General features: G+C 36.3%; 1 protein-coding gene across 2 annotated transcripts in view; it reads right to left on the bottom strand.

Moving 5' to 3' along the window:
- The window catches only part of LOC132117475 (clathrin interactor 1-like), a 29,559-nt gene extending 18,093 nt beyond the window's left edge, over window positions 1–11,466 (bottom strand). For both annotated transcript variants that reach the window (XR_009425760.1, XM_059526781.1), the window contains exon 1: window positions 11,285–11,466. Coding sequence is in view for 1 of the 2 variants with exons in the window: in XM_059526781.1 (XP_059382764.1) it covers window positions 11,285–11,325 (41 nt within the window). In the remaining variant the exon portion in view is untranslated. The remainder of the gene's footprint in view (window positions 1–11,284) is intronic.
- Between the last annotated feature and the right edge of the window lie 2,926 nt (window positions 11,467–14,392).

Here is a 14,392-nt window from a genome sequence, read left to right as displayed (position 1 = left end):
GAGAATACACTCCAGTGTGGCAGCAGAGCGCGATCATCAGCGTCCAGAACAAAAATAAAACTGTCACAAGTTTTTGCTATGCTCTTGATTATGTAGAGGCGAGAACCCTCTAGTAAAGTGAAAAAGATGATCAGTTCACGTGCGCTGCCGCTTCATTTGATGTGTCTACAACGATCTATCATGCCACATTAAACGGTATTCATTGCTTGAATTTCCTAATAAAATGGACAGAATTTGAAATCTGAGACTTTGTTTCATACCAAAAGTAACTATATACAAAGTTTAGTCTATTGCGATTCATTGGATAGGAGGTACACTATACGCATGTATGATTCATTCATCAAAACGGAATGGATTGGGATTTAAAAATCGATATTGGTTCATAAAAACGAGAATCTATTAAAATGAAATGTATTTGTTTCACCCAGCCCCAGCATATTTTGTTGTTTTTAGTGTTGAACATGAAAAGTGACGTAATAAATGTATAAGCCCATATGCTCGTCCTCTAGGTTCATTTTTAAAAATAAAAATGTGAACAAAAATTCAAGCAATTAAATGTTATTATAATTAAAACATCAAAATTTAAATGACAGGTAATAATAGATTATGACAATTTTTTCAATTCTGTCAAAATGACGGACAATGTTCAAGTCTAACGCAACCTCTGGGTTAAATACTATTTTATTGGTGGTTTGTCGTACTGATTGTGTGCTGTATTCAATGTTAAGTGTCTAATGCAAGTTTGAATATCATGTTGCATGACATTTATAGCTTAGCTGAAAGCAACATCAGATAGTTTACCTCAGATCTTGAAAATTAAAGCAAACATGTACGTTAAAACTGCGAACTTGGTGCGAACCAACAAATGTATTCCATAAAGATGGCATCAGTCACTCAGTATGCAAGTTTAATAATGATAAAGGTTTCATATTTATGATTTAATTTTAAATGTATTCATTTTATTGCGAGTGCAGTGCACTTCCAGAGAAAGCCCGCCCACACACGCTTTTGATTGGCTGTGATATTTGATGATTCTGTCAAATTGTATTGTCATGTCACGTCTGGTGTGGACAGACAAATTGTTTGTCATTGGAATCTTGTCGCATCGCGTGCAGTTAGGGCACGGTGTTACAGTCTTTACAATGGCATGTACGGTTAAAAGATCCTAGATCAACTCATTTTCCTCACTCACAACTTTCAAAATAGTTTTTGTCTACTGAAAGATTTAGTCTGAAAGACATTTCCTCATTTCCTTCTTTATTAATGTTATTAAACAGGTTACATCACATGTTTAATGGGAATGAGAACTTACTACATGGCTTTTTTTTTTCATTTCCATCAACAATTTAATATTGCGCCACTGCAAATAAGGTTTTCCACTCAGAGACACGCAGAACATGTAGACTTACTAGCAACATGCACAGACTGCCTATTGTCACATTTATTTCTGCTGTCAGATTGATCTATAGAGTAAATGTGTCAAGCACTTATCACTGTTAACAACACATTTTATCACAATCTTGATTTTGTTTATCGCCCAGCCTGGCAGCTCAAAAAGAGACATAAAAGTGGTCCATGCAACTAATATGATATATTCCAAATCTTCTGAATCAAAAATCTCTCTCTTCAAATAGCTCTCAAAAGTTAATCTTATCAAGATGTGTCAGACCAGGTTTGACAGCTCTAACATCAAACATCTTGCATTCGAATGATGACTCACAAAATGGCTTCTTTTTTTGTCCATCTTGGAGTTTGCCAGTATACAATTCACTTTTACTACAAATAAAAATAGCAGTGTAGACATTGTTTAAATAGCCGCTTCTGTGCTCCACAATAAAAAGAAACAATGAGTTGGGTGACAGATCAAAACGGTTTTCAGAGCATCTTGTGAGATCAACATTCAACACAACTTTAGACAAACCTTATATGTGTACAGCCTATAGTCAGCACTATACGAGTTTTAGCTCCACTATTAGGGCCCAGAAACACCAAAGCAATATCAAGAAACTACCATGTTGCCTACATCTGAGCCAAAAAGCTGCACTTGAACACAATGCAAAGACCATCAGTAATCAGCTAACTAGCACATATATTCTAGCCTCTGCATGAGAGGAAAAAACTCTCCATACCAGCAGGTGGCAGTAGCCTTCATTTCAAAAGGGAAACCGGTAGAGCTAGGATTGTGGATTTACAAAACATAACCAAAGTAGTGCTTGCTTACCATTTTCAATTCATAATATAGCTCCTTCAAGTAAAGTCCAGAAAGAAATGCATTCCTTGTTTGCTTGCTTTTGTTACTTTCAAGCTAAACAGCCAATCAGATTGATCTATTTTGACCAGTTGAGCCATTCAACAAGCTCGACTGGTCAAAAACCTGCACATGAGGGTCCAACTAATGCCAACAGAGTGGAACACCATCCAAAACCCAGGCTAACAGATGTTCAATGATGTCCTGACAATGGCTTATTTTGGCATGGCCTTTAGAGCAGACTAAACCGTGCATCCTACTAATAGACAATCAACACAGGCAAAGTCTGTAAATCATAGATCAGTGCAACATCATCTGAAAATGACCAGATCCACACGCACAACAACACTGCAGAGGCGGTGCTCGGCGGATGTTTATCATGCTAACTCTCAAAACAGCTGCAAACACTTTTCATAATCATTACTAATGTGAAAATATGTCTTCCGCCTCACTCTCACAATCCCAAAGGGCAGAGAGGGTGGGAGGGTGAAAATGAACTTCTGGAAGTTATTACAGAGAGTTTAGTGGTGCTGGATGATGTGTAGTAAAAACAGGCATGCTGGCAGGTGGGCAACATGCATCTTGCTGGAACATGGAAGCAGGTGGTCTGGAAAGACGACGCAGTTGATTTGCAATCATTTGATCTCTGAAGAAGAGTCAGAGAGCCAAAATCACATCTGAACCAAATCAATGACTTTAGCGAAAACTGGCAACAAAGACATTGATCCCATTCATCTGCGTCACTTTCAGGCTTCGGGGGTGGCGTGGTCTTTCCAATGGATCAGTTTTACTTAATGGCAGAGCTAATTCAATCTGTAAACACTTTCCAAAACAAAACCTCAAAATTCCTCAAGTAATTCAGGCAATTCAGATGGAGGCCAATGCTGCACATATGGTCTTGATGACTGAAAGATGGAACTAATTGTGTGGCAGCTGGCAAGGAAGGATGTTAAGTTGCTTAACCAGCACTATTCATAAAAAGCCACACTGACATTCATCTAACAGCTTTATTACATCATGCATCTGTATGTTGATCAAGCAGAATCAATGTGTAAACTGATCAAAAATCCATTATCAGGTAAATTGTCACATTCAAATTATATAATTTACATGCAAATGTTATGCAGAATTTACTTACTCTGCTCATATTTTATGAATAAGACAGATTAAAGGAATGGTTTACCCAAAACTGAAAATTCTGTTATTAATTACTCACCCTAATGTTGTTAAGAACCTGTAAGACCTTCATTCATCTGTGGAATACAACTTAAGATATTTTTGATGAAATCCGACAGCTCTCTAACCCTCAATAGACAGCAATGCAACTGAAATGTTCACAGGTCCAGCTACGAGAATACTTTTTGCATGCAAAGAAAACAAAAACGCACAGAGGAAAGCACATCCATGCAATGTGGTACTCTCTATAATTGCAAAATACGTGTTTTTTTTATTTATTCCCGAAATGCAAGGCTGGATTTTCAATAGCCATCACTCCAGTCTTTGGTGTCACATGATCCTTCAGAAATACTTCTAAAAATGTTTATATTCTATTATTATTGTTACTTTTAATTTAAGAGACTTATACAACCTCATAAAGGCAAACTTTTACATTCAAATCATCAATCAGGCCCAAAAGTTGTAAATGTACTGGCTTGACCACAAACTTGCACAGCATCACGGAGCTGAGTCTATTGTTTTGGTTTCAGTGTCAAGCAAGAGTTCAGGATGGTGGGATTGGCAATCTCTGTGATTCAAGCACGTAGAAAGAGTGCTACATAGTTGGCCTAAGATTACAAGGAAAGTCTCAGGGAACTGAATAATGAATGATGTCGGTTTATGCAAGCAAGCGGCCTGTAGAGCAGTCACACACACATAATAAATACATTCCAGACACACGCATGCTGCTGTGTACTATGCTGCATATATTCCACTGGAATATTCAATATGCAGGAAAGACAAAAGCAAAAGTGGCAGGCTTTCTTTTGCACAAAGGGACGGGGCACAGACAGGCGTAGGGGCGTCTTGCCATCCTTTGCATCCGCAGCCTCTTTGTTCTATGGGCCTGCCGAGATTTACTCTCCACTTCTTTTATTGTCTCCTTCGCTGTTCTTCACTAGAATGAATGTGTGTACTTACACATTCACTGTGGAGCTATGGTCTGCGAAAAACCCACAACAAACTCAAGACGCCTCACATGAAAGCTCTCTGAGTGGTTTCAGCTTTCCTGCTCCGCCACCTCAGACTAAAAAAAATACCTAGAGCTTCAGAAGGAAGCAAAGGTCTGAATAAAACTTTATGATGTAGATGAGGATGGTGGCGGATTATAATAAGCATGATGGAGAGAGAACGAAAGCAGCAGCTAAGAGAAGAAAGGAGTGATACCTGGACAAGGGAAAGTTTGCTAAGGAAAGAAGTCCCAAAAGATGTGAATTATGGAGATGGGTGATTCTGAGTTAGGGCTACCACTGGGTTTTGGGCTCAACAACAAACAAACGTGTGTGTGTGTGTGTGTGTGTGTGTGTGTGTGTGTGTGTGTGTGTATATATATATATATATATATGAAATATTTCATTTTAAATATATAATGGAACTTTATATTTAAATTGAGAGTTCTCAATACAGAATACAATACAATACAGAAGTTTGCTTTCCTTTTTTATTGTATTTCCCATGCAGTGCATTCTGAGATTGCCATAAATGCACATTTGACATGCAATGCTGCCTTCAACTTTAGCCAAAAAAATTCATCTTTACAGACAGCATATATTTAGTAGCTGCTGACCTTTCCTGTATGACTGAATTTGATTACAGCAAAAAGAGTAGCAGATTTGAGTACAAATACAGATTTGAATACAAATAACATTTTTATAAATACAAAGAAGGGCAAAAAAGTTATTCATAAAACTATACCAATTTTAATGAATACAAATAACTTAAAATAATCATCATCATCATCATCATACATAAGTTGTATGTAGCAAATACAAAGTTGAAAAAGGTGAGAACATTGCGTGGATCGGTGGCATGCTCCACACGAAGTTTTACAAAAATTAAGACTCAATATAATTGTTCAAAATCCCATGTTATAAAAGATGAAGTGCTATGCAGGCTATTTTAGACAATATTGGATGATTAGACAGCAATGCTGACTTAAAATGCAAAACATTTGCCATCTCTCTCATCACCTTTTCCCACATCTCAGACCTCAAATACAAAATATTACCCTTTTTAGACATAGTGTTTGAAGTAAAGAGTAAAGAAAATACTATACAAAACTTGAAACAACCAGTTGCTTGAACTAAGCCACCATGTTAAGCCTGTATCTTAAGAACTTGACCAGTTAGGAATCAATCTTAAATGCTTTCAAACCAGCAGACTTTGACCTTTGAGACATTCCAACTCAAATCACAATACAGTTTTGTATTGTTTACAGTTTTGCACCTCATGCAGATCAGCATCAAGAGGAGATGATATATTGTTATTGGAGCTGCGAAAAAAAAAAAAAGAGTCTAAAAATGATTTAAATAATTTATTTTACTCATTTGTATAATGGTTCGGATAAAGGAGAGAAACTGTTGATTAATCTTACTTATAATTCAGCGGAATCGTCCAGCTGCCATTGATTATTGTGCATTCAGCAGTGATAAACACATTCCAGTGATAGACACACCGATGACAAAAGTATTTTAGTATTCAGAACACATTTAAAGTAGACGCGCTGGGACATTTGCATTCTGATTCCAAACACATGCAATAACTCAAAAGATTTAGCCTTATGGCAACTGTAAATAAGAAGAAATTAAGTCGATGTACCTGTCTGTTGTGGTGAAGAAGGAGCTGAGCTGCAAGGTGAAACTCTCGATTTACCGGTGAATCTACGTTCCTACTCTCACCTATGGTCATGAGCTGTGGGTCATGACCGAAAGGACAAGATCCCGGATACAGGCAGCCGAAATGAGCTTCTCCGCAGGGTGGCTGGGCGCTCCCTTAGAGATAGGGTGAGGAGCTCTGCCACTCGGGAGGAGCTCAGAGTAGAGGCGCTGCTCCTCCACATCGAGAGGAGTCAGCTGAGGTGGCTCGGGCATCTGTTCCGGATGCCTCCTGGACGCCTTCCTGGGAAGGTATTTCGGGCATGTCCCACCGGGAGGAGGCCCCGGGGAAGACCGAGGACACCATGGAGGGACTATGTCTCTCGGCTGGCCTGGGAACGCCTCGGTATCCCCCCGGAAGAGCTGGAGGAAGTGTCTAGGGAGAGGGAAGTCTGTGCATCTCTGCTAAGACTGCTGCCCCCGCGACCCGGCCCCGAATAAGCGGCAGAAGATGGATGGATGGATAAATGCTTCTTTCAGTATGATAAAACAAAGAAATTTAAATAGTAGCATATTAATTATTGGGGTGGCACTCGAGGTGGCCGATCGGACATCAGGGGTGTCCAGGGTGGCTCTGCCACTGTCGATCCTTGTGTTTGTAAACAATTCTGAATTGACCTCAAATTAGAGGCAAGATTGACATCATCATTGTTCATATTTACAGTTGAGCAGATGAAACTTGAAGTTATGGTAAAGGTTGTGTCATTTCCAAAACATGCTCCAAGCGTTTTGCCAATATATATATATATATATATATATATATATATATATATATATATTTTTTTTTTTATTACAAATTTACAAGTATTGGTATATGTATCGGTATCGGGGAGTACCAAAAATTAAAGTATCGTATTGGAATCTTTCCGAACAAAGTGGTATTGGTGCATCCCTAGTTTTAACATACATGCATCCTGCTAGTGTTGTCAAAAGACCCGGTACTTCGGTACCAAGTCGGTACTAAAAAAAATAAAAAATGTCACGGTACCAGGTTTCTCTACCGAGTACCCGGTCAACCCGGTTCTTGACGCATACAGCGCTGTGATTTCCGCGAAGCAGAAAACGCGGACGGAATCTCAAAATCCAGTCATGAAAATGAAACTTACATTTTAATATGGACAGTCACGGAATTTGTCAAAGTTATCATTAATTAATCAAATCAAATCTCCATATGGACCAGTATCTGTAAATGTTAAGCCGCAAAAGTTGGTTGAAATATGAATCCTGCATGTTCTGCGCGTCTCTGTGAGAATGAATGAATGGCAGAGACGTGCAGGTTTGTTTACTACATAGACTGAAGTGCGTGACGCTTGCAGTAATTTCAGCATCTGCCGTCTCAATGAGGACATAAATACATAAACAACAATACCAGAACTGTTCTGAGTCAATTCACAAGCATTTTACCGTTTCATTTGAGTAAAACCAGTGTCAAAATAAACGTATTTTTTATTTTATAGTATATTTCTTTTTAATAAATGCATTGTGCTAGAAATATTACTATTATTTAGTAGACTGTATGTGATACCTCTACTACTGTTGAAAAAATTTATAAAACTTTATTTTTTAAAGAAATAAATCACACAATATTTCTTCCATGTTTTAATTTTAATAGCAAATTCCCTTTATTTAACAAAAAATAAAATGTTTTTAAATGTCATTAATTAAATTTTATTTGGGTGAAACTTGTTTACTGTTTTTCATAATTATATTACTTGTAGAAAAAATTTAAACACAATTGTAAATAAGTATAAAGAATGGCATTGGTTTTATTTTTAGTGATAAAAAGTTTTTTTTTTTTATTAGCATATTTTTAGAGCTGAAACAACGAATCGATTTAATCGATTAAAATCGATTATTAAAATAGTTGTCAACTAATTTAGTCATCGATTCGTTGCTAAATAACTTTTATTTGCCGTAAGTGGCTCATTTTGTGCATATTTTAAATCTGCGGTGACCAAAGTGTGGCAGTAATGAGCCACCGGAGGTTTTACTCAGCCAGTACAGCAGGAGAAGTAGCGAATAGCCAATAGCTGGCCTCTTTTTATGTCACGTGCTTCCCGAACTGCGTCTGCTGCATTCAGCGAGATGGTGGAGACAGACGGCAGTGGAGTAAGCTTGAGAAAGAAAAAGAAAGAAAAAGAAAAAAGCGGAAGATAAAACTAATCGAACGAAGTCATCCAAAGTGTGGGAGTACTTTACTTTGAGCCTTCAAAAAATAAGAGTAACCTGTAAACTCTGCACTACTGAAATGTTTAACTGTTTAAGACTTTTATTTGTGCAGATTCTCCAGTACAATGTTGTTTGCAAATGTTTAGTCGTAAAAGCTGATAACATTGCTTTTTAACAGTTAACATTTAAAGATTTACAAATATGTTCTGTGATCAGTTTGTCATTTACCAGTTCATAATTCAGTCTTGCAGCCTAATTATGAATGAGAGAGGTAAATGTTTAAATGTATTTGAAGTGCACTTTTTTTTCTAAGTATTCACTACTCTTTTTCACACAGCAGGTTTTTTCTGGACAACCTTCTGATGGATTTTACTTTAAAATGTGAGTTCCATTCAGGTTTCATGCCACTGGCACTTTATTCGAAGGATTGTTTACAATTTTACAGCATAAGCTATAAAGCTGTTTCCCAGGTATACGTTGTGTGTTTACAGGAAAAAAAAATAATAAAATGCAATGCACTGCAATTTTATTCTGTTTTATTCTTATTCTTCGTGAAAATATTTTCTGAAAGATTCCTTAATAAGCTTTGTTCGGGATGTTAAACTACTTTAGGAGCTCTAAGGACTGCCATGGTGAAAACATTATTTGAAATCTCCTTGTGAAATTTGCTAGAGTATGGGTCAGTGTTTTGATTGCAGAAGAGTTTGACAAAGGATTACTAACACATAATAAAACAAAACGCCAGGTATATTTTTGATGAGGATATGACAATGCAAAATGGTTAAAATCTCTAAAAAGTCTATGTTGAATGATAAAGACCCTTTGTTAATAATTTTATTGGAAAATATGGGCAAAACTAAAATATAAGTACATAAAGATTCGTAAGTTCGATAAGTACATAATCGATTAATCGTAAAAATAATCGACAGATTAATTGATTATCGAAATAATCGTTAGTTGCCGCCCTAGAAACCTGCTACCATCACATTTTCATTTTTTTAGTACCGACTTGGTTCCAAAGTACCGGGTATTTTGACAACACTAACTGTAACAATGACTGTCCAGTTGATAGTTCGTCTGCTCTGATTGAAAAATGTCAATCAAGATATATATTATTTGAATAGATAGACTTTTGTATTTTACAGCTATGCCTATTACACAAAACTCTTGTCTTGAAAATGTATAGCCATATGGCCTTTTATGCTTTTTCTCCAAAGAAAGTGAAAGGTGAAAGGTTAATAAGAAATGGAAATGCTCCACTGAATGGCAAACTGACAATTAAAATAAAATAAAAAAACAAAAAAAAAAACAGAAGTGCTACATTCCTGGTAAAGGATCAGGGAAAATGTATGGTTAGTTTTCACCAACTACTTCAGTTTTACACTTATACTCAAGTGTACACAATCAAATCACTGTTTTATGGGAATGTAACAGCAAAGATTTTTTTTCCAACTTGCTATGAAGGATATGAAAGATCTGTAACAATTCACCAATTAGCCATTTTAATGGATAAGTAATGAACCTTTAAAACTTAAAGCTGATTTTTTGTCTTTGGATGATATATTAATGCTATAAACCGACAAATAGTCATTATGACTCATTTTGAGACAATGTATAATGAATAAGTGAATGAATGAATGAATGAATGAATGAATGGTTGTTGACCATTTTGAGATTATCACTTTGGCCAATAATTGTGCTTATTTTGCAGATTTAGTGAACCATTCTATAGCTGGTTAGTCAATCAACAGCCTTGTTGGTGGATCATTTCTGTGTAAATATTGTGAAAAAGGATTGATTTGCATAATGAAATTGCACAGATTTCCATTTATCCACTTTGTGAACTAAAGCAAATGAAAAAAGCATGCATCACTGCTAACCATTTTCATCTTCCCTCTATAACCTGCTACTTAAACGTTATATATAAATAATTAGTTTTTTTACTGTTTAAACCATTTGTGACCAAGAATAAAGCACAGCCATGCACTAACATTTTTTGAAAACTTTCTGTGAAAAGACACCAAGTTTTTTTTTTAATACAGTTCTCATCCTAATAAGACCACGTTTAGTTTTAAAATCAAATATTGTAATATTGATGTTTCTCATCAATTTGCATCACAAAGTAAACAGATGATGGATTCAACTGACTGAAACTTCACCTGAAAATGTCATTTTTTTCAGGTGCAGACCACCTAACGTTAACGTGAAAGAGAAAGAGAAAAACAAGGCCCGCAGGTACTACTAAAATCATTTTGGCGTCGTAATTTTAGGGATGACGTCAAAGTCTGTGTTGTTAAACGTTAAGGTTGAGCGATACCGATTCCCCATGCAAATTTATAATGGTGACTTCAGCTGAGCTAATAGGCTAATTAGCTAGCATGTATAACGGGCCTGTCACCGGTTAACTGTTTACCATTTTAACAACACATTCTTCAACATTATACACACAAATAAAACACGTGACTGTACATTAGATAAAGAGAAATGCTGTGAGAGACCGTTCAAGATCGTGTGCTGCTGACGACTAAGATGTTTCAGCAGGATAACATTGTTGACAAGAAGAATGAACCGGTATGGTTAAGAAGATTATATGTGTAAACGTGGTGAGCTGTCTGCCTAGCCAACATTTTGAGATTATTATAGGCAAGGAAACGCGCCTATTACGCCCCAAAATTGCTGCACGCTCCAGTTGTAACGTTACTCAAAGATACTGCCTAGATAGACAACTCACTGTGGTTTGAAACACAGCCCAGAAAAAAAAACGCGTGCAGAACAGCATGGAATTACGTACATTTAATAGAAGAACACACATGATCGGGAAGGGGTTATAAAGAGATTGAAAATAGTGAAATAAAAGAGATTATAATGTCATATTAATCGTGTGGCGCTCGTGATCAGCTGAGGGTGTGTGACGTCACGGGATCCGCACCTTTTTAAGTAACGGGCCTCTGCATCGACACACAAGCTCTTTAGAAAGCAAAAGCCCGGGCATACTCACGCTTTATCCACCAGCTCCCTGACTTTCCACATATTCAACATCTCGGCGCTTTAGCAGGGGCTCTCCGCCTCAATATCGCGTCGCCCAGTCCGCACTAAAACACAGGTGGACTCGGATGTCTGTTACCGATAATAACAGAATCCCTCAGCCCCTTCCGCCACTCCAGCGCTAATCGACAGTTACTACGGTGACGCGTATTGTGCGTCAAGAGGAATCTTGAATCATGGGAAATGTAGTGTAAATGAGATATACTACAGCACTTCACAGAAATATGTCAAATTGTGTATTAATCATCAGCACTTGAATTGGAAACCTTAGAATATGGTTATTAATTGTACTTTTAAGATTGTCACATAAATGCAAATGTAGGCCTCTTGCTTTCAGTTAAAATGAATAATTGGCTATACAAGTTAATACTACCTCATCCCAGTTTGCTAATATATTGCTGACAAACTGAACTGGTTTAAAGGTTGTATCAGTAAAGAAAAGAAGATTAACATGAAGATCATTTGTAGCACACTGTTTTCAACAGCCTCAGAAGGCTTTGCCATTATTCTTTGATTATAGTGCTGGCCCAATGTGGTATGAAACAGCCTTATAAAGATTTATCTACCATGGTATTGAATTTGGATTGCAATATTCATAGTATTTATGTTGTACTTCTTGGTAATTCAAGAACTATCATGGGTCAACCATGGAACATGTTCAAAACATCAAGGGAGACCCATGAAGTGATATACATAGCTTAGTGGCTAGCTTAAAGGGATAGTTCACCCAGAAATGAAAATTTGATGTTTATCTGCTTACACCCAGGGAATGATGGGTGACTTTGTATCTTCAGTTGAACACAAACTGAGATTTTTAACACAGTCTGTCAGTCTTATAATGGAAGTGGATGGGAATCATGGCTAAAAAATAATAAATAAATAAATAACATACACAAACAAAACCACATTAAACCCTGCGTGCTCTGGAGAGTTTTAATAGTTTGGACATTATGTGAATCAGAGGTTAAAAAAAAGAAGAAGATATAAATACTGTTCAGTTTCTTGCACAGACCGATTGTTTTGTGTCTTTAAACACATGTATCATCACGAGGGTTTAATTTGGTTTTGTTTGTGTATGGTCCTTTTGTTTGTTTTATTGTATGTTTTAGCTGTGATTTCCATTCACTTCCATTATAAGACTGACAGACTGCAATGGTTTGAGTTAAAAATCTCAGTTTGTGTTCTACTGGTGAAACAGTCACTTACATCTTGGATGCCCTGCATGGGGGTAAGCAGATTAACATCACATGTTTTTTTTTTTTTGTTTGTTTTTTGCTTCTTTTACTGCTACATGCTTCTTTTTATTTAAATTAACATTATTAAACATTCCACTTGTCAGTGTTTGCATGTTCCAAACAGACTCCCAATCTGTATTAGTGGTGGAGATATTTCACTTACCTTTTCGGCATGTTACATTATTACGCTAGTAGGCAGCACGTGACCGTCTTAATGAGTCATTTAATGATTTATTCAACAGTTTAAAATAACATTCATTCATTCATTCAGTAACAAAACAAGTGATTTACTTTCATTAATGTTTGCCTATAAAACCACTACTTGCTCTGCACCCCTTTACCAAAATTCATTACTTCAGACTTGTGTGCCCTCTAGAAGCTTGCGTTCTGCGAGTGAACATAGCTTGATTGTTCATCCCAAAGAGGGTCAAAATCCCAAAGAGTCCTTAGCCATCTTCAAGAATCGTCTAAAACACATCTCTTCTATCTTTATTTGACCCTCTTACTCTAGCACTCTCTATTCTAATTCTATTCTTTAAAAAGACCATGCCCCTTTTAGACTTGGACTATTCTGCTATTCATTTATTGCTTGTTTTCTTAAAAAAAAAAAAACTAACACTAGCTTCTCTAAACTTTTTGTATTCTATCTGTTTTCTTTTTATTTATCATACAGTTAACAAAAAGCAAAAAAGGGCCTCTAACACTAGCTTGCTCTATTCTTTTCTCTATTCTATCTGTTTTCTTTTTATTCGTTATATAATAAAAGCTCTTAGCACTTGCATATAATTGCTCTTTTTTTGGTTTCGATTGCTTCCATCCTCTTCATTTGTAAGACGCTTTGGATAAAAGCGTCAGTTAAATGATTAAATGTAAATCGCTCTTACATAGCTCACTGTTTGAGGGGCAGCCATTTGTAATGATGTCTGAAACCATAGTGGATATTTAGAATGCACTCTTTAAGGAGTATATAACCAGTGTTGGGGAAAGTTACCTTTCAAGGTAATGCATTAAAATATTGCGTTACTCCATATAAAAATAACTAATTACATTACTTAGTTACCTTTTATGGAAAGTAATTTGTTATGTTACTTTTGCCTTTTTTTTTTTAAATCTGGGCAGGGCTTGCTTGCTTGTTTTTAATATATAAAGTTCTGTTTTGCAGAAGTAAAAGCCCCTTCACACCAAAAGTGAAATGAATAACCCTCAGGCAGTAGAATGCAGGACACTCTTCAGCAATAAAAAAAAAAAAACCAAATGTTGTTGTTTATCTTAAGTTATTTTTGCTTAATAGCATGGTTGAATTAGATCATTGCAGGCCAGCAGCAAAGACACTGGTTAATAAAATGGGTTTAAATACATAAAGTATATTTAAAATATTTAATTATAGCAGGTTTACATTATATCGCGAGTTTGCATTTGACTGTTTTTATTCATTTTGAGGAATACTGAATCTGTTTTTGTGCAGATGAGATGAAAAAATGCATGTTGACATTTAGTCTAGAACTACATTAACATTATGTTCACACTCTTCACTTACTCCCGATCTCTCTCAACATGGCAACGCGAGAGCTGTCAGTCAAGACATGGGAAACAAAGTAACTGGAGTTACTTATTTGAAAAAGTAACTCGGCTATTTCCTTCTAAATTAAAAAGTAATGCGTTACTGTACTAGTTACTTGAAAAAAGTAATCTGATTACGTAACTCGCGTTGCTTCTAATGCACTCTACAGTATATAACTGATGTACTCTAAACCGGCATCCTCTAGAAAATACCTCTGTGCACTGTGAGCAAACTGTGAGTGAATTAATTCCTCTGTCTCACCAGA

The sequence above is a fragment of the Carassius carassius genome, chromosome 36 (genome assembly GCF_963082965.1).
Source record: "Carassius carassius chromosome 36, fCarCar2.1, whole genome shotgun sequence".
NCBI classification, from domain to species: Eukaryota; Metazoa; Chordata; class Actinopteri; order Cypriniformes; family Cyprinidae; genus Carassius; species Carassius carassius.
The sequence above is the reverse complement of the archived record's forward strand: the minus strand, read 5'-3'. Positions and strand labels throughout refer to the sequence as shown.